Below are 18,372 nucleotides of genomic sequence, written 5' to 3' on the forward strand. Positions count from 1 at the left end.
CGCTGCATCAGTTTGACTTTGGCCAAATTCATATTGCCAATATGACCAGCCTCAAGAGATCATTAGAGTCTGATCCGGACTCTGCGAACTTCTCCAGCAAGGTCTATGTCCGCTCGACCAAGAGTGGCAAGGTTCAAAAGATCGTTCGCGAGGTCTACCTACGTCAAGACATCCCCTGCTCATCCAAGCTATGTATGAAATGTCGAAACACGGCGCCTGCCAACGCTGTTGGAGTCGGTAAGTGAATTCCTTCCCTCAATCCGCTTGAACGACCCATCAATCGTCTAACGCTGCTCTAGTGAACCCTTTTGTGCTCTCCGATAAACCGGCAGGGACTAAAGAGTATCCCCAGGGGCATTATCTGGTGCCAGACACCAACGCCTTGCTCAACGCCATGGATCTGTTTGAGCAGAGTACGGCCTTCTATGATGTTATTATTCTGCAGACAGTCCTCGAGGAACTGCGCAACAGGTCTTTACCTCTGTACAACCGTTTAATCGGCTTGACCAAAAGCGAGGACAAGCGCTTTTACGTCTTTTTCAACGAGTTTCGACTTGAGACTTATGTTGCTCGGGAGCAGGGCGAGAGCATTAACGACCGGAATGATAGAGCCGTACGCCGTGCGGTGCAGTGGTACAACTCGCACTTGGCGCAAACGAAAGGCAACAAGCTGCCGACTGTGGTCATGCTTACCGACGATAGGGGCAACATTGAGAAGGCCCAGGCAGAAAATACGCCAGCCACCCGCCTCCGGGATTATGTTAGCGGCCTCGAGAATGGAGAGCGCTTATTGGATATGATTGCCGAGTCTCAGGAGAAGGGAATATCCAGAGATAAGAAGGCTGCGGACTTCCTCTACCCCGAGCATTTCAGCCTGTCCAAGATGATGACGGGTGTCAAGAACGGCATGCTTCACCAGGGAATATTCAACGTATCACCCTACAACTACCTAGAGGGCTCCATCAAGGTCCCAGCCTTCCCCAAGGCGCTCCTAGTTCTTGGTAGAGATAACATCAATCGGGCTGTCGACGGCGATGTCGTTGTAGTGGAAGTCTTACCCAAGGATCAGTGGAAAGAGCCCTCCACTAAGATTATCGAGGAAGAGGCGGTCACCAAGAACGAGAACGCGGATGGCGACGAAGGCGGAGATTTGGTCACCGAGAAGGAGCGACGGGCGCTTCAGGAAGAGGTTAAGAAGACGCATAGCACAAGCACTGAAGGCCGGGCACAGCCCACAGCAAAGGTTGTCGGTGTCATCAAGCGCAACTGGCGTCAGTATGTGGGCCACGTCGATCAATCCTCCGTCAGCCAATCTGCGAAGCAGGGCCGCAAGCAAGAGTCTGTCTTCTTGATCCCCATGGACAAAAAGATACCCAAGATTCGGATCCGTACCAGGCAAGCTGGAGAGCTTTTTGGGGAAGCGAATCCTCGTCACCATAGATTCATGGGACCGAGATTCGAGACATCCGACGGGCCATTTCGTACGCTCCTTGGGCGAACTTGAGACCAAGGCCGCCGAGACCGAAGCGTTGCTACTAGAATACGACGTCCAATACCGCCCGTTCCCTAAGACGGTATTGGATTGTCTACCCAAGGAAGGACATAACTGGACAGTGCCGGCAAGCACAGATGATCCCGGATGGAGAGGCCGAGAGGACCTTCGTCCTCTTCTCATCTGCAGCATTGATCCTGTTGGCTGTCAGGATATCGATGACGCCTTACACGCGAGACCGTTACCGAACGGCAACTACGAAGTCGGTGTTCATATCGCCGATGTCTCGCATTTCGTTAAGCCTAGCAACGCCATGGACCACGAGGCTAGCATTCGTGGAACCACAGTTTATCTTGTGGACAAGCGTATTGACATGTTGCCGATGCTTTTGGGAACAGACCTTTGCTCCCTAAAGCCTTACGTTGAGCGGTACGCTTTCTCAACCCTTTGGGAAATCAACCCTTCGGCGGATATTGTCAACGTGCGATTCACCAAATCGGTCATCAAGTCACGGGAGGCTTTCAGCTACGAACAGGCGCAATTGCGTATTGACGATGCATCCCAACAAGATGAATTGACTCAAGGAATGCGGACTTTGCTCATGTTATCCAAGAAGCTGAAACAGAAGCGCATGGACGCCGGTGCTTTGAGTCTATCTTCGCCTGAAGTCAAGGTTCAGATGGAGTCTGAGACCTCCGATCCGATTGATGTGAAGACCAAGGAGTTGCTGGATACCAATTCTTTGGTAGAGGAATTCATGCTGCTCGCCAACATCAGCGTAGCGGATAAGATCTACCAATCATTCCCGCAGACGGCAATTCTCCGCCGCCATGGCGCGCCTCCCAAGACCAACTTCGATGAGCTTTCCAATCAGCTCAAAATCAAGCGCGGGCTAGAGTTGCGCGTCGACTCGTCCCGTGCACTGGCCGACTCGTTGGACGCCTGCACTGATCCGAAGGAGCCCTTCTTCAACACGCTGATACGCATTATGGCGACGCGTTGCATGATGAGTGCCGAGTACTTCTGTGCCGGCACGCAGGCTTACCCGGAGTTCCGGCATTACGGGCTGGCTTCGGAGATCTACACGCACTTTACGTCCCCGATTCGGCGGTACGCCGATCTGGTGGCACACCGGCAGCTCGCGGCCGCCATCGACTACGAGCCCATGCACCCGGCGGTACGGTCCCGCGGTAAGCTTGAGGCCGTGTGCAAGAACATCAACGTGCGCCACCGAAACGCCCAGCTCGCAGGCCGCGCCTCCATCGCCTACTACGTCGGCCAGGCGCTCAAGGGCCGCGTCGCCGACGAGGAGGGCTTCGTCATGAAGATCTTCAGCAACGGCTTTGTCGTCCTCGTGCCCCGCTTCGGCATCGAGAGCGTCATCCGCCTGCGCGACCTCGCCGAGCCCGAGCCCGAGAGCGTCTTCGACGCCGAGAACTACGTGCTCAAGACATCGGGCAGCCGTGACTTGTCCGTTGAGCTGTTCCAGAAGGTCATTGTGCGTATCAGCGATGCCAAGGACGAGGCGACGGGCAAGAGGGGGGGCCAAGATGGAATTGGTAAAGGTGATAAACTAAGATTGGAGTCATAATACTACTGCTGCTATTCAGCAAGGAAAGCAAAACAAAATTTAGATAGGGTGCTCAATATGCATTCATGCTCTGTCCCACGATGATGCCAATCAGGCACTTCTTGAGCTGTTTTCTCTTGATTTCATAATTGGATTCTCTGTGAAGTTACAAAACGCATAGTTCTAACAGTTTGCGCTGCTTTGACCAGAGGCGTATAGCGAGAAGCCCCTATTTCTGTAGCGCTTTCGAGATCAATCAAAATCTTTCGACATGATTCCCTGTTTGTATTCGTGCTGCGGAAAGAGCATCTGTGCTTCGGTCATTTCCAGCTTGTCCGCTCCCATATGCTATGCTGTAATCGCTAGGACAAGACGTACAACATGTAGTATCGGGAGAGTTAGTGCCCAGATAATATTGGGCATTGGAAACCCGATGGGTCGTTTTCCAGCCCTGTCCTGAGGAAGCCGCCGGAAAAACCCATGAACCTCCCGATCCAGCGCCTTTGGAATTGATATGTTCTCAGCCCCTCCCAAGCCCTAGAATAGAACTGCAGGTGCATGTCAATCCAGATCTAATGTCGCTCTTTTAGGGATGTTTGGATTATTGTTCGTGTGCTTGGGTTCTCTCTTTCTTCCCTCACGCATCGGAGTCGTCCCCGTTATCCAGCGCCTCGTCCTCCTCGCCGGCATTTTCACGCTCCTCCATCGCATCCTGCATATCTTCCTCGTCGTCTTCGTCTCCCTCGTCGTCGTCCTGGTTTGCCTCGTCGTCGTCGTCGTCGTCTTCTTCTTCTTCTTCCTCGTCCACCTCGTCCTCGGGCTCCGTGTGTCCGCCGGCCTCCTCGTCCATATCCATCGTGGAGTCCTCGCCGGGCGCGCCGCCCGTCTTAGCCTTCTTAGACCGCGGCTGTTGCTCCGAAGAACCCACCTCTCCTGCAGCGGTGCCGGCGGCAGATGCGGTGGAGATGTCGCCTACTTCGGTGGCGCCTTCTGACGTGGCATTGGACACCATAGAGGCGTTGGGGTCGGCGGGTAGAGGCAGGCCTTTCTTCGCGGCGGCCACGCGACGGCGGTAGGTGTTGCGTTTTGTGGTACGGGTTTCATTGAACTCTGTTAGGGGTTTCCCCATATGTCAGTGATTCTCTTTACCAACATGGCCTCTCTCGCGCTGTCTTTCTCGTTGCCTCGCACGAAGAGTGAACGGGGATAAACGTACTCTTGAATTCGGCTTGCAGCCGATCGCGAAATTGGGAGTATTCGATTTCGTCCAGGGCCTCGAAGACATCATCAGGCAGTATGGTTTTTTTGCCGGAAGCCAGGGTTCGTTCGTTTGCACTGTGCGGAAGAGAACAAGCGTTCCAACGTTAGTTATGGCCCTCGCAGCTAGCTAGTATCCCAATTTTGATAGAGCCCCAGAGGTACGTACGCGCTTGCTAGGTGGTTGATAAAGACGGTCGCGCTCTTGGTCATGGCTAGTATGGCGTTCGCCTGGATCTGCGTGTTCGGTGGCAGTACGCCCTTGGCCAGGCGCGTGATGATGGATTTTGGGAGGTTGAGGTCCTGTTACACGATATTCCCGGTCAGCATTCTCTCTTCGGTTTCCCAAGCGTCTTGGCCGCATCCCCTACTCCTTCTGTTCCGCGTCGCAAAATGGGGGGTCAAGGGAGTCGGACCTCGATAGCGGTAGTGTCCTTACTGCTGTCCGCTCCCCTTTCTTGTCGGAGGGCGGCGCCGACTCGCTGGGTCGGTCCGTGTCCATCTCTTCCGGTGCTATTGACGATGCCATTGGGATCGGAGCGGCGGCAGGCGCAGCCGGGGCGAACACGGGAGCGGGTTTCGATTTCGATTTCGGCTTCGGTTGCGGTGTTGGTGTCAGCGTGTGGGCTGAAGCTGGAGCTGGGGCGGGAACTATATGGGCAAAGGGCGGTTTCATTCCTTGCCGGCCCAGGCTGTCGTCTTCGTCTACGTGTTCTGGGTCGTCGGCGAGGACGAAGGTGGCCAGAGACCGTCGAGAAGCAGCGGAAGGAGGACCGCTTTTACGAGGCATGGCTCGAAGAACGGTCAGAGGGTGTGGGCAAAGTACCTGCCCAAGCCAAGGCCCTGGGAAAAGACTTAGGTCGGTCGCGTTGCGGGTTCTGGGCCAATCACGATGTCGAGATTTGCTGGGTTGTTCCCAAGTCAGGAAACGAATGGTGGGGGCGGACGGATGTACAGTTTATGATACAGTTTCAATACTGGTCATTGGTGTATGGTATGAGCAGCTGTGAAGTATGAGTTCAAGGTTAAGGAGCTGGCGAGAGCGAGTCGATTGCTGATCTATTTGGCATTTGGCCCTCCCTCGTTGCACGACGTTGGATTTGGGCTATCGCAGTCAGTCAGTACCAGGTACCTCGTGGCCTTTCTTTTTTCTTTTTCTTACTGGCTAGGCCCACGTGCACTCGGCCGAACCCAATTAACCACCAAAATAAAAAACGCGGGAGGGGGAGGAGGGACGCGTTGATAGGGAACGCCTTCTCCAGCATTAACGCTCGCTCGCCAATGCATGGCTCTATTATGGAAAAGCCCGCGAACTTCCTCGTTTAGCGGCGTGTCTCTCTATCTCGAACCCGACACGTTTTGCTGTCGTCCCAATCGTTTCCCTCCTGACCTGACCACCCCTGGCGTTGAGGTTGATGATGTTTCCCCAGGACTCGGGTAACGTGTGCGGCATTTATGCAGGGCTTTTCGCCTTGCGTTTCAAGCCCACGTCCTTGTCCATCCCAGGAAAACAGCGTTCATTCAGTACATGCACGGATAGAGCCGTCCATGTTGTCAGACGTTTCATAAGTGCAAACAAGGAAGTACACGGGCCAGGCGAGGAGATAAATTTTGGTAGTTTGGAGTGGTAGATCGCAAGTGCGTCACCCGTCTCCTTTCGTTGGCTATAGAATGATACAGTATCTATGCCGAGTAAATACTTGAAGAGTAAGAATGGGTTGTCATCTCCCCCCTACTAGGATGGTGTCATAATCGGTCGCCTCCTTGGACCAGCAAGCCTGGACATCGCATTCATTCCGAGAAAAACAGCTTCTTTCGTTCCAGCTTCTGCGTCAACAAGCAAAGTTCCGAGACCTTACAAGGAAGAAGATTGTGAGTGAAGAGTGAGAATAGCAAAGACAAAAAGAAAACGTGGGGTATATCCTCCTAGGCAGCGCAAATCGTAATTTGGTCCTCTGCAACTCCATTGAAATCCCTAGTGTAGTATAAAAGAAAAGAAGAGTAGTACTGTCTAGTACTGTCGTGCAAATTCGGGGGGTGCTTAAAACAAGAAGAAGAAAAAGGTCCCCATGGGCATGAAAAGGCTGTAATTGATGTCCCACGCCGTCATCTTACATGCGGGGGAATTCGGCACAGCGGCAGCTCAACCAATAGCCCGCCCTATTTCTGTGCTGTGCAAAGGAGGCGGCGAGAGGCCGTTGAAATGTACTGGCTCGTTGTGGTCACTCAGCGACAGCCGTGGCGGCACTGTTGAAGTTGAATATATCCGTGATGATGTAGCCCTTGTGATAGCACCGTGTGCCTCACTTGATACTCGCGGTGACCTTGGCGGCCCCATGCTATCGCCATACCACGCATCGCCAAAGCTCCGCAAGCTGCTGCTTCTGGAGCTCCTTGTCCGAGAGTTGCCACTGGTGGGTGGTGGCGAGTTAGGGAGCTTGTGCAGCCTCGACGGTTGCCGTTTGGGACCCGGTAAAAAGGGGTCGTCTCCTGGGACTGTCTGATCCGTCAACCCTGATCTGGCATTCGGAGCTTTGGCTAGGATTGCACTTTGTGGTGCTTGGGGTACATCCGTGCTCTGTCTTTGGATGAACGACCTCGGAGATTGGGCTATCGAGTCGTAAGATTGCCTTTCGAGAGGTTGTTGATATTGAATGAGGCTCGGGGTCTGACTCGGGGCTTTCTTGTGCGTATGCGCCGTCGAAGTCCGCGTTATCGAGTTCCGCGCTGTATAACGTCCCGCACTCTTTTCACTGGCGTTCCTGCTTATTTTCCAGGTCGCAATCTCATCATCTTGGATTGGCGTTATACCGCGGTTGAACAACGGTGGCAAGCGTCTGCGTCGATTCCGTAGGCAAAGATACAACGCTATCGCAATCACTACAAGCCCCACCACCGAAAGAACCGTACTGAGAGTGATCACCAAGGTGCGGTCGTTACCCGCATCATCCTGCTCCGCTGCCATGGGTTCGGTAATCGGCGTCACTGCGGGCGGCGAAGTAGGCTGGCCCAGCACACTGGATGATCTCTCCGCGCTTGAAACAGAAGCTGGGGACGACAAAGGTGCCGTAGATGCCACGAGTTTGGTCGTGAACAAAGTACTAGCAGAGATAGAAAGAGGCGCCGTGGAAAGGGTTGCTGTAGAAGAGATGAGTGTCGCAGTGGTCAGGACGGCGGAAGTCGACGTCCCAGCCAGAGTCTCCGTCGCCTGTGTCAACGACCGGGTTCCGTGGATCCTTGCTTTCGTAGCCTTAGTTAACGCAATCGTTTTAGTGATAAGTTCGATTGGTGGCCTATCCAGAGGACCTGGACGAGCAGGCGGGTTGCTGACTGGTGGTCCTGGTCTTGGTCGTGGTCCGCCTGGGCCTCCAGCACCTTCAGGCAATGCTCCTATTATATAGGTTCGGTTTCCTTCAAGGCTGTTAGTGAGAATGCATGACACAATAGCACGGCCCCGTTGCTATCAGTTATACAGACCATGGTCATTGTTCTGGTATGCCGTAGACGAAGCCCGTTTGGCACCTGCTGAGAACAGTGAGAACACTGCCATGACTCGCTTTGAGTTGACCTTCACAAGTCGTCCCAAGTCATAAAGGCAGATGATCGACACGGGTGCACAACCGGAAGAGACAGAGACAGTGACGACCACTCATTAAGAGATGGAAACACCAGCATAGAAGTAGGAAAAGGCCCGCCTGAAATCACAAGAACGAAAACACAAAAGAAATGCCGGGGTCAACTAACAGCAGGTCTCACGAAGCTTCAGGCTATAGGATGAGGATCGAAGGATGAGGAGCGTAGACTTGACGGTACGCTATGGAGACCGTGGTGAACCTGGGCGCCGCGAGGTCCGTCCGTACTTGTGTGGTGAAAGGAAGGGCAGGCCTCCTTCTCATTATAAAGCGAGCAGGCTAGCTCTATAGCAGTGGATCGCGAGCTGAAGAGAGCTTGCCCGCAGCTCGAACTTGCGACGGAAGCGCGGTTTCCTTGGATTGGGAGGGTCGGCAGTGGTAGCCGTGTTGGGCTTGGCTAGGATATCGGGGGAACCAGAGCTCGAGGTTCCAAGTTTCGGACGATGGAAGAGCCCTTGGTTGTGCGGAACCTGAAAGAGCTGGGGAGGATTCACTTAAAGTGTCCGAGGAGGGTGTAAGGTGTACTTGGCTGAAGTAATGCTAGAGCACCACGATGGAGCCGGGGGGGGTGGCTTGTTTCGAAGCATTCTTTGCGAGGCTTGCCCATTGGGCGAAACCCCGTAGATTATGAATGACCTGGCAGTGATATCCCTGGCAAAGGGCTGCGGGCGATCACTGCGGTGTGATCGGACATTCAGTGACAGAAGCAACATTAAACGTGGACAGGGTGGTATCCGCACACAAGGTAGCAGGTAGCAAGCAGCCAGGGGCAAGGGGCAAGGGGCAAGGTGGATGCTCCGTCCTCGTGGGCCAGCAGTGCAGATTCAGGGCCCGAGGAGGACCACCACGAAGGCGGGAGAAGGTGGGTAGGGCGTTCGGTTAGTGTGTTCACCTCGTGCATGCAAATCCTGATACATATGTAGGTACAAGTATACATACTAATAGGACGTACGTATACTCTAGTGCCTGTGCGCTGAGTCCTTTCTGAGGACCAACTGCCCAGAAAACCGCCTTCGCTTCCAGGGAACCAGTGGCAAGACCGGTATCCAAGTACAAGGTTTGGACGGTGCCAGGTGTTTTGTCACATCTGTGCCTGCGAGCCTTGGGCCACGGGCGACGATTCGCTGAGGGCCAGGCACAGAACCCGGAGGCTTGAAGTCGATGAACGAATGAAAGCGTCCGAGAGCTTCCTGGCACCTGGCACTTGGCACCTGGCTCGTTGGTGACTTGCATATATGGTGGGGTGAGAAAATAGTAGCTTCACACAGAGAGGGGTACGGGCGAATCACGATGGCGGATTGCCGTTTTTCTTCCGGTTCGAAACACGGTCAGCAACTGGCATTCCAACTCGGCTAACTCAGTAGCTTTTTTAGTCGGCTCAATGGTTCGTGCCTGGATTACGAACCCTGACCCTGTATCGTGCCGTATCGGTATTAATATCGTCAGTTCTATAAGCATGCTTATCCGATCCTGTAACCGAGAATCGAGATACACTAGAAGCACGGAATCGCAGTGCCCCGAGACGCACACACACAACAACCTTACTACGCCGAGTTGCATTGGTATCGTATCTGGTAAGCGTGAGACTCACATGCCTCCGCTCGCCATACCGACATCGTTATCTCACCGTGAACCCAAGTGCCTAGGTGCATAGGCAAGCCTGTCAGATCGTCAGCGCATGGCTTCCCTCGCCCAGCCGAGCTGGTCTCACCTCTCAAGCCACATTCGCTCAGTGGTACATAGATGGGGCCAGCGCCGCCGCTGCAAGGTACCTGACAACGCACATGGCCGGCCAGACTCAGACATGCATCAACTGTCTTCTCGTGGTGTGGTGGCTGGACTGACGGTGTGTTATTGCATTTGTTGAAGCCAAGAACCGTTCCGCTGTCCAACACTTGACGCGGAGGAATAAGCAATGCGAAACCGGCCAGCTGATATGTCGGGCCATGTCTTCGTCGCTGTTCTGGCTGGGTAATTTCCCTAACCCTCGTCAGCCAACCTCGTGATCGACGGAGAAATGCTACCCAAGTCAATTGGCCTTGCCAAGACTTCGGCTGTTTTCTCACGTATGTACATAAGATTCAGACTCCCCTCTTCGGCTTACGGCAAGCGATCTTGCCCCGACTAGGCTGCAGATGTTCTGTCTCGGAATAATAAGTCAATTCCGAACCTTGGGGAGCTCTGACAGGTGGCAGGTGGCAGGATAACGACAAGATAGAAAATGCCAAAGCAGTAAAACCACACTGATTGAGGCCTGGCGTCTCGAATTTCCGAAAATGGCACCGCGTCGCAGAAGGGGACGCGCCCACTTAAACCCTTTGCAGCCAGGTGCATGCAGCAAATGGAGGATGCGATATCGTATTACTAGCAGCGCTGGTGGTGTGGAGGGTTCTGTGCCACATGATTGCTCATGCATGCATTCCTGCACTGCCAAAGCATGACAGGGTCGGAGAGCCGATCATATCAGTGGTGTCTTACTCTGCCCAGAAGGTGGCTGGCCTAGCCAACCTAGCCTCACGCCTTCTGCCATGCCCGAAGGCTGGAAGAGCATTAGGCATTACCCCAGACACGTAGACGCAACTGCATTCGCATCATTGAAGATGGTTCAGCCCGTCGAGGGGGTGTGCGGTGCTCGGCTTAGTGCTCGGGTTACTCTCTTACTGTAAGTATAATGATAAATAAATACATTAAGTCAAGTAATACCGAAAAGGTAGTGGTCGACTACTGCAACCAGAGAATTTTCGATTTATGCGAAACTGACCAAGAGATGATGGAGAAATTCCAGGTGGGTTTCTAGCGAAATCCCATGTTCGGATCTCCCCGTGGAGCCGGAGGACATCGTCATTAACGGTTATTGTGTATTAGTACAGAGGACTTCCTGGCCCACCCACTGCTCTCCCCTTGCGGCAATTTGCCTTGGCAGTTTCTTGCAGAAGGCAGCAAAGGAAGAAGAAAACAAGACGCTAGCTGAGGGATGTCTTCTAGTGTCTCCAGACTTCTTCCCGTGCCAAACTGGCAGCTCACCGCCACTTCCAAGTCAGACAAACAAACACAAGCAGGTGGCAGACAACAGAGTCAATCCAGCTGCGCGGCATAGTGAAATGAGGGAGAGGTCTGATCCCCCAAGTCCACCTCGCTCATGTGTGTGGAGGAGGCACAAGGGGAGGCACAAGAGGAGGCACAAGACACCCCGGGCTCGGGCATGCATACGCCCTAACACCGCTGCAGAAAAGGTGGTTGCAGGCGGTTACCACGTACATACATGAGCTGCTAGTCGTCTGCAGGTCTTTGAGAGCACTTTGACTTGCAACTGGGCCCCCACGTGAATACACTTGAGCAGTATAGTCCGTGTCTTAAGCAGTATAAATGGCATTAACCGCAAGCGTAGATTAGCTATCCGGATTTCCATCGTTGCTGGTAGCGGTGCGCAAGACGGCTCGGAGATCTAACCAAAGTCATCATAGATCAAGTAGGTGACGGACGGGCCTCTCGGCGACCGACAAGGCATCCATCCATCACTGGATTACTCAACTTTTCCGCAGATCATTTGACAATGGTTCGAGACTGCCATCCCGTTGTCAATGGTGCAATGATGTCGCAGTCTCCAGGAAAATCTTCCTGCGATTACAGTATGTACATATGTACGATGCAGACCTCACTTACCCGCTCTTCTCGAACCCTCGAAGAAAAACGTCAGGCCCGTACAATACAATATCACCTCCAAACGACGTGAAGCAGCAGTGTCGGCCTTGGTTCGTCTCGGTATTGTTAGCACGGGAGTACTTGTTCTTCTAAAGAATAGAAACCGGCAGTAATTCTCCGGCGCACTCATGGCTCGTGCTATCCCTGGCGATCATGACAGGCCTAGTCGTATATACTTAATTTCCCCCTCCAAACGGTTAGTTTTGGAACTACGAATTGCTTTCAAGGCCATATCGAGCCCCGAGAAGGCTGTATAAAAGATTCGCAAACCAACATGGTCTTCAAATACGAATAAAAAGCGTCCCAGTAGCTGAACAACCAAAGACCGCCACTGGTACTCGCCAAGTTGAGCTCTGCGAGGGCGGACGACTGCTTGCAGAGCGGAGGTAGGTTCGGGGATCTTCAAATCGGTATTTGCTGTCTGTCAGCATCGTACTGCAGCCTTGACATCTCGGCCCCAGATACGACACGCAGGGGCCGAGGAAAAGGACAGAGAGGGAATGCGATAACCCGCCCACTCCACTACACCCATTCTGTGCATGTTGGGCCACGTTGAAATTGGAATGTGCTATAGCGGCATGCTATTGACAGGGTAACTGGCCAAGTTTGGCCAAGTTCTAGGGGCTTTTCATCTCTCTTGGCTTGACGGTTAGTTCCGGGCCATGTAGCTTGCGGATGCCGCGATGGCGAATATGTAGTTGGTAGGCTAGATCGTGAACTACTGATGTCAATGACCTTGGTGATAACGTAGGTCTGCACTGCTGCTCGATGGTGGCGGCTCCGTTCCCATTGGTGATATCTGGCCGGTCTGCGTGCCGATTCAGTGGTGACTGGTGAAGACTCAATATCCGAGCCCCCTTTTCATCAGTTTCACTCCGCCTCTAGGGTGGCGGATGTTGCTTCTCGTCAACTTGGTCTGCCCTACTTGAAAGTAAATTTGCTTCCTCTTCCAGCTATGCGGAGCAGCGGACTTGCTTCTTCGCTCAGGAAATCCCCTTGACCAAGAGTCCGTTGGGCTATCTTGGTTGGGGAGGCGTGGGCGGTGCGCGAGGAGGTAATTGTGGTTGGTGAAGCCAGTAGCATCCCATCTGTTGTATCGAACCAGCGTATACACGGGCTCTTTACTAGGAAAGCTGCCCCTAGCCCAATCGATTTCCCTATTCCTACACGACGCCGGAAAGAGATGGATTTGTCAGCTAAATCGAAAGGTTGAAGGCATCTGATGCGAAACAAAAGGAAGGAAGCATAGTCTGCTTCCATGCTTTCCCCTCATGCACATACGGGCCAAGTGGAAACAGCCATCGCTGCTTTTCGAAACGGAACAGGGAGGGCGAGAAGTTGTGGGCGGCTCTAGAAAACGCTTCAGGCAGATGAAAGTCTCGGTCCCTACGCATTTGCTCCGAGTGTTTAGTTGGGATTGGTGCCATCGGTCAGGTACGGGTATACAGGGGTAAGTGATGGAGTCGTGTGGAGGAAAGCAGCTGGCTCTCTATCTTTCACGTCGGCAAAGGCGCGTGCTGTCATCCGCAAAGGAGCACGCCATCACCCGCCTGTGTACATAGAAAAGGGAATCGATATATGCGGAAGCCGAGATGAATTGTAACACGTCTGGACATCAACAGCCGCAGTCTTAAGTGTCCCATGCCGTGCTTTTGCCGGTTGGGCCACCCAGGCCTTGCATTCCAGGTGCTGCCCCTGACGTATGGCAGAAGACATCACGGGAGATATGCGTTGGTCATGAATGTTGCGTTTTGTACTATCTGCCTATTCATAGTCCAACTAATAACAACCATCATCCGTCCTTATCTATCTCTCTTGATGGAAGTTCTCACGGCAGGGTTCCGGACTGGCAGTGGAGTCGCTCGTTGGCCCCAGGTAACCAAGAGATATTTCGATGTCAAATGCGAGGCTTGACGATATAAATCTATAAGTACTACGTAGAATTGGACATGATGGTTGGCCGTTAGCAGAGTTGAGGTCGCACATGGACCTTGTTAGTCTTGGACTTTAGGGTTTTTAGAAAGGGGTCACCATACCCAGGGGTGGTTCACCAGCACAGAACGGGCATCATCTCGGCACGCGCCTCCGCAAGAGACTCCCACCGCCCTTGATCCCACGAGTTCATTCGAATTGCTGATGCCTACAGCTGGACGGATTCTTGATGGCGTGCGTGCGCCCTTTCTCCGATGCGCCGAACAAAAGGGTTTTGGTCCCCCCAGAGTCTGAGGCACTTTGCTGTGGCCAAGGTACTTGGGAGTGTCGCTGGAAGACAGCTGCCACGGATTATACGTTTCTCATATTGTAGGAGGATGCTGTATCAAAAGCAAGGTGGCACCCCGAGAGGCTCGGGGATGGTGGCCACTTCGCAGTCATCCATGGTGCATCTCTTATATGTCCGCAAGGAGGTGCTGATCCAGTACTTACCTAGTATTCGACTTCGCTGGAAACTACATTGGCATTAGTTGCTTGACGTCTTGTTGTTCCGTTAGTCTGTCCCAGTTTTCGTCATTGAACCGCCTACATCATATAGTTCATCTGGGAAGGACACGCACAGGATCTTGGAAAGGAGCCCCGGGCGTTCTGTCTTTTTTCAATTGCCGGTTATGGCAACTATTAGACCTGTCGCAACCGCAAAGCTCTCCAAATGGTGTGCATCATACTTGTCTCGGTTAAAGACCGGGGAGGTCCATAGTCATCACACAGAACTCATCAACTGTTAGGCAGGTTGACTGATGTGTTCCACAGGGGAATACAGACACTTAAGTAGCGCTAGAATACCCTCAATTAAATGACACTAGTAGTAACAACCTGTGAGCAACACATCTCTATGTTTAAGGCATGTAAGCTGGTAATAGGTAGCCACATACGATCGACGTGAATATAAGGCATCACGCAGGCGACCTGACTTGCCACCGCGCCTTGTTGGCAAGTATCGTTCCGTCTTGGCGGCCCGAAGAGTAATTATCCCATGACGCGTTTTCACGTAGGACGAATCAAGGCTGGTTAATGTTTATCTCTATCAATATTCCCAACAAGGGTTATCAGAACCCTTACTCAGCCTGCCAGCTTGTGTATGGTATGTTCCACAACCGCACCAGTCAAGAACTTGCCACACACAGCCTGGGCGGGACCCCCAGGGTGTCATCGCGGGGAATGAGTTCTTCCTCGCCAGTGGTAGCCTTTTCTCTTCATAGGGCGAAGGGTCTGGTGACGTGGCAAGGGTCACCGAGCCCCTGGTGGACAGGGAAATGCTTAGATAGAGTCGAGGGCGAGCAAGGCAGGCCGACGTCACTAGGAACCCCTTAAGCAGCGTCAGATGGTGCGGGGGATAACCGCCCAGTAAATAGTATGCGAACAGAAAATCGGATGCACTACGACCCCTCCTGGCTGTTGTTGCATGGTGTCAGGCTGCAGTGTCGATTCAAGCTGCTTCTGTGGACGTATATCCGTCAACTACATGAAGTCATCTCTATGTGTAAAGATCTCTTTCGTTCTGGAATAACTGGGGTGTTTGTCAGTGGAGTTCTACCAGACTTTTCTGGAAACATCGCAACCAGACTCTGGCAATCCATCCCAACGTGGACCCAACGGATACCAACCGATGCTTCACCTGCAGAGGGTCTTTGCGGGCCAGAGAGCCCCCATAGCCCAGCTCCCTATAACCTGGCGGAGATCGGAAGTTCTGGTACGACTCTGGACCGCCAGTGAAAGACACGGAAGTTGAGATAAAGCGATTTGCGCCCTATATTCCTTGGCTATGAGAGCACTGATACTTGGGCAGCAATGTCGTTGATATCAAGAGAACTCGTTACCCATCAAGCCGAAGATTGCTCGAGAAGGCAAGTTCGGTAAATGTCTTCCTAATGTATGTAGCTCCTTCGTTCTGTAGGAATTGTACCGTATAACTACCGGTGGCAGAAACGCATCTGGTTGGGTTTTGTGGGCGCGGGTGTAGATAGCTGCGTTAATGCCCATATCGCCACCGGGTGCGACTCCTCACCGTCCAGGTGGGAATATGATAGACACTCCCTTCGCCATAGCGAGTGTGTCGGCGTGGAAGAAGCAAACCTACCCTATATACGGGATCTAGAGGTTCCGCTCTCCCGCGTGCCTGCGATACGACGACTGCTGGACGGTATGTGTACCACGTTGGACAAGCTGAGGGCGACGGGGCCGAAAAGCAATTGCTGCATCTGGGCATCTTGATTACAATCGAGCAGCGACCAGCACCGCCCGGGTTTTGCAGCCTTACCCCAAAGGATTGGCAATTGGGCTCGATCATTGGCCAAGGTCCTTCCTGGTCGAACATTCCAGGGAGCCTTGCAAAAGGGCGCGATCGTCGAATGGCCTGTTGACATTGATGCCACATCACCCAACGAACCAGGCTGGACCTTGTCGCACGCTTCAGGGGCCAGGGTCCGACATGTGCCAGATGTCAGCCTCGCCCGAATCGTCGGAATGTTCTACTTAGACTCGGTGCGACGAGCGACTGGCGAAGAAGGGAGAAAAGAAATGGCGTACAGGGCCCCAGGGTGCAGCGAAAAGATCAGCGGGCCTCCGCGGATGCAGTCGTAGTTGCAGGGAACCCCTCGACCGCCGACTGCCCGACGCCGAAACGGGACCCCAAGTCCAGCCAACGGCATGAGCCGGCGGCTGTTGGAAAGATTGGAAAGTTTGAGGAATCAAAGGGTTGGCGACCTTATTTGTTGGGGTCATGCGGGCATTCGCAGCCCAACGTCATCTGGTCAAGTTTAGTTCCATGCTTCCCAGCTGCCAGTCTTTCTTAGCGACCCTCCCTGCCACCCTCGGCCAATGGCCGCTCTGCCCAGTCCACCCCACTTGGGGCCGGCCATGGCTCTTCGTGATGGCCTCAAGTCGCTTTCGAGATGCATTCTGACTTCTGATCCAAGGTCTCAGACATACAGACGTACTTCTGCTGTTACAGCAGGTGTGGGGTGGTCGGGTGCCACATTGTCATATCAGCATGCATCTCCTTCTATCCACCTCTGTCGCCACGGGGGACTCGTGCAGCCGGCAGGCAGGCCGGCCTTCAACCCACAATCCCTATTCACAGTATGTTCGTACATGTATAGATAAATGCCCGCCCATCTGCCCGTGTCGAACCCAACGTCGATGCCGGAAGCTGCAACTCGACATCCATTTCCATCGCAAACTGTGGTCCTGTCGCATGGGGATTTTCCCACCAAGTTTTCCATCCTCTCCCCGTTCCCTTTTCTCGTGATTCTGGACCCTGGGACCCTGCCGCCTACCGCCTGCCTTTGCATCCCTAGCGCCTGGGCCATAGCCGACGACGGTGACGTAAACGGTCCGACCACCAAAACCTTGAATTCGTAACGCCCAGACGCCATGCTGGTCTACTATATCTCAACAGGTGTGCATAATAACCTCCCACCCCCCAGCCACCAGCCGCTGCTTTGCATAACCCTCCCCCCAATCCTCTTTTCCAACTGTTTCCATCTTCACCGACAGACCGCCGTCAATCAGCGTCGTCTTTCTGACCATGTATACCACTGAAGCGCCCCGGAGGGAGAAGTACCACAAGTCCAAGAAGGTGCTTTACCTCGAACCCCCTTCAACGGCCGCAAGACCTACAAACAAAGGGTCACCACTATTGTCCCGGCACCTTCTCCTCCGCCTCCACCGCCTCCACCACCCTGCCGCCTGCCTGAGCCAGAGCCGGCGCCGATCGTGGTTCCTTCTCCCCCACCACCACCTCCGCCACCGATCGTGCTTCCCGCTCCCCCACCCCCCGCCTCCACCTCCATGTGTGTACGAGCCCGAGCCGCTGCCACCACCGCCGCCGCCGCCGTGCCGCTCGCCGTCGCCTGAGTGTGACCAGATCGAGGTCATCGCTGTCGACCTGGAGCCGTCGCATAAGCCGCGCAGCAAAAAGTCGCACAAGGCCAAGAGCACCAAGTCCTCGCACAGCAGCCACAGCCACAGCCACAGCCACAGCCGGGGGTCTAGCCACGACCGCTACGATAGCCGCGAGCGCGAGGTGTATGTCGAGCGTGAGACGCTGGTCCCAGTCCGCGTGCCTGTACCCTATCCCGTCCCCGTCCCCGTCCGGGCCGAGCCCGAGTACGAGACGTACCGCTACGTGGACGCGCCCCGTCGCTTCGAGCCCCCGCAGGCGCAGCGAGGACCGTGACCGTGAGATCGTCATCGAGGACAGGCGGCGGAGACACTATTATCATCACGATTAAATGGCATTTGCATTGCTGCGTAGATCATGTCATTGACGAGTTAATGGGTTTCTTTTCTTCTTTGAATGGTTTGATTCTGGGTGGAAATATTGGGCAATATAAGGAAGCAAGGAGTTCGCTGGCGTATTGAGGTATATTTCGGGGGCCATCTGGGAATGACGATATCTGTTTAGAATGCATCTAACGAGGTGTATTGAGGTCGTCTAGTGTGAGGTCAGGTAAATACGTTTTTCTGACCTAGCAAGCGGGTGTTGATTACTTGGATTTTTACTTGAATATATCGGTTTGAGTTTTCATGACCCGCGATCGCTTTCCTCTCAACACAAACCAAGTGCCCTCGAGCCCGGTTCGTACCGCCTGTTGGTTGGTTATATTTGCTGGCATCAGACCCGTGTGCGGTGCCATCGAGTGCTAGTTGATAAGTCTGGTGTGGTATTTCCAAGTAATAGGTCAGTAATGAAGAATCTCGAGTAGTATTAGCAATACTGTCTC

The 18,372-nt window shown here is 53.6% G+C and overlaps 4 protein-coding genes across 4 annotated transcripts; 3 read left to right on the forward strand and 1 right to left on the reverse strand.

Annotated features, from left to right (window-relative positions):
• Positions 1 to 41: 41 nt before the first annotated feature.
• PG998_001472 (RNB domain-containing protein) lies at positions 42 to 3,083 on the forward strand (the record flags this gene model as incomplete). Its single annotated transcript, XM_066868290.1, has 3 exons — positions 42 to 237; positions 300 to 1,388; positions 1,441 to 3,083. 3 exons carry the CDS (start codon positions 42 to 44, stop codon positions 3,081 to 3,083), a joined length of 2,928 nt encoding a protein of 975 aa, XP_066736705.1.
• A 616-nt stretch (positions 3,084 to 3,699) lies between these two features.
• On the reverse strand, positions 3,700 to 5,109 carry PG998_001473 (uncharacterized protein; the record flags this gene model as incomplete). Its single annotated transcript, XM_066868291.1, has 4 exons — positions 3,700 to 4,172; positions 4,279 to 4,397; positions 4,489 to 4,622; positions 4,759 to 5,109. 4 exons carry the CDS (start codon positions 5,107 to 5,109, stop codon positions 3,700 to 3,702), a joined length of 1,077 nt encoding a protein of 358 aa, XP_066736706.1.
• Positions 5,110 to 7,282: 2,173 nt separating this feature from the next.
• PG998_001474 (uncharacterized protein) lies at positions 7,283 to 7,720 on the forward strand (the record flags this gene model as incomplete). The annotated part of the gene is made up of 1 exon (XM_066868292.1): positions 7,283 to 7,720. One exon carries the CDS (start codon positions 7,283 to 7,285, stop codon positions 7,718 to 7,720), a length of 438 nt encoding a protein of 145 aa, XP_066736707.1.
• A 9,454-nt stretch (positions 7,721 to 17,174) lies between these two features.
• PG998_001475 (uncharacterized protein) lies at positions 17,175 to 17,825 on the forward strand (the record flags this gene model as incomplete). The annotated part of the gene is made up of 1 exon (XM_066868293.1): positions 17,175 to 17,825. One exon carries the CDS (start codon positions 17,175 to 17,177, stop codon positions 17,823 to 17,825), a length of 651 nt encoding a protein of 216 aa, XP_066736708.1.
• Between the last annotated feature and the right edge of the window lie 547 nt (positions 17,826 to 18,372).

The sequence above is a fragment of the Apiospora kogelbergensis genome (genome assembly GCF_038363985.1).
Source record: "Apiospora kogelbergensis strain CBS 113332 chromosome Unknown utg000001l_segment0_segment0, whole genome shotgun sequence".
NCBI classification, from domain to species: Eukaryota; Fungi; Ascomycota; class Sordariomycetes; order Amphisphaeriales; family Apiosporaceae; genus Apiospora; species Apiospora kogelbergensis.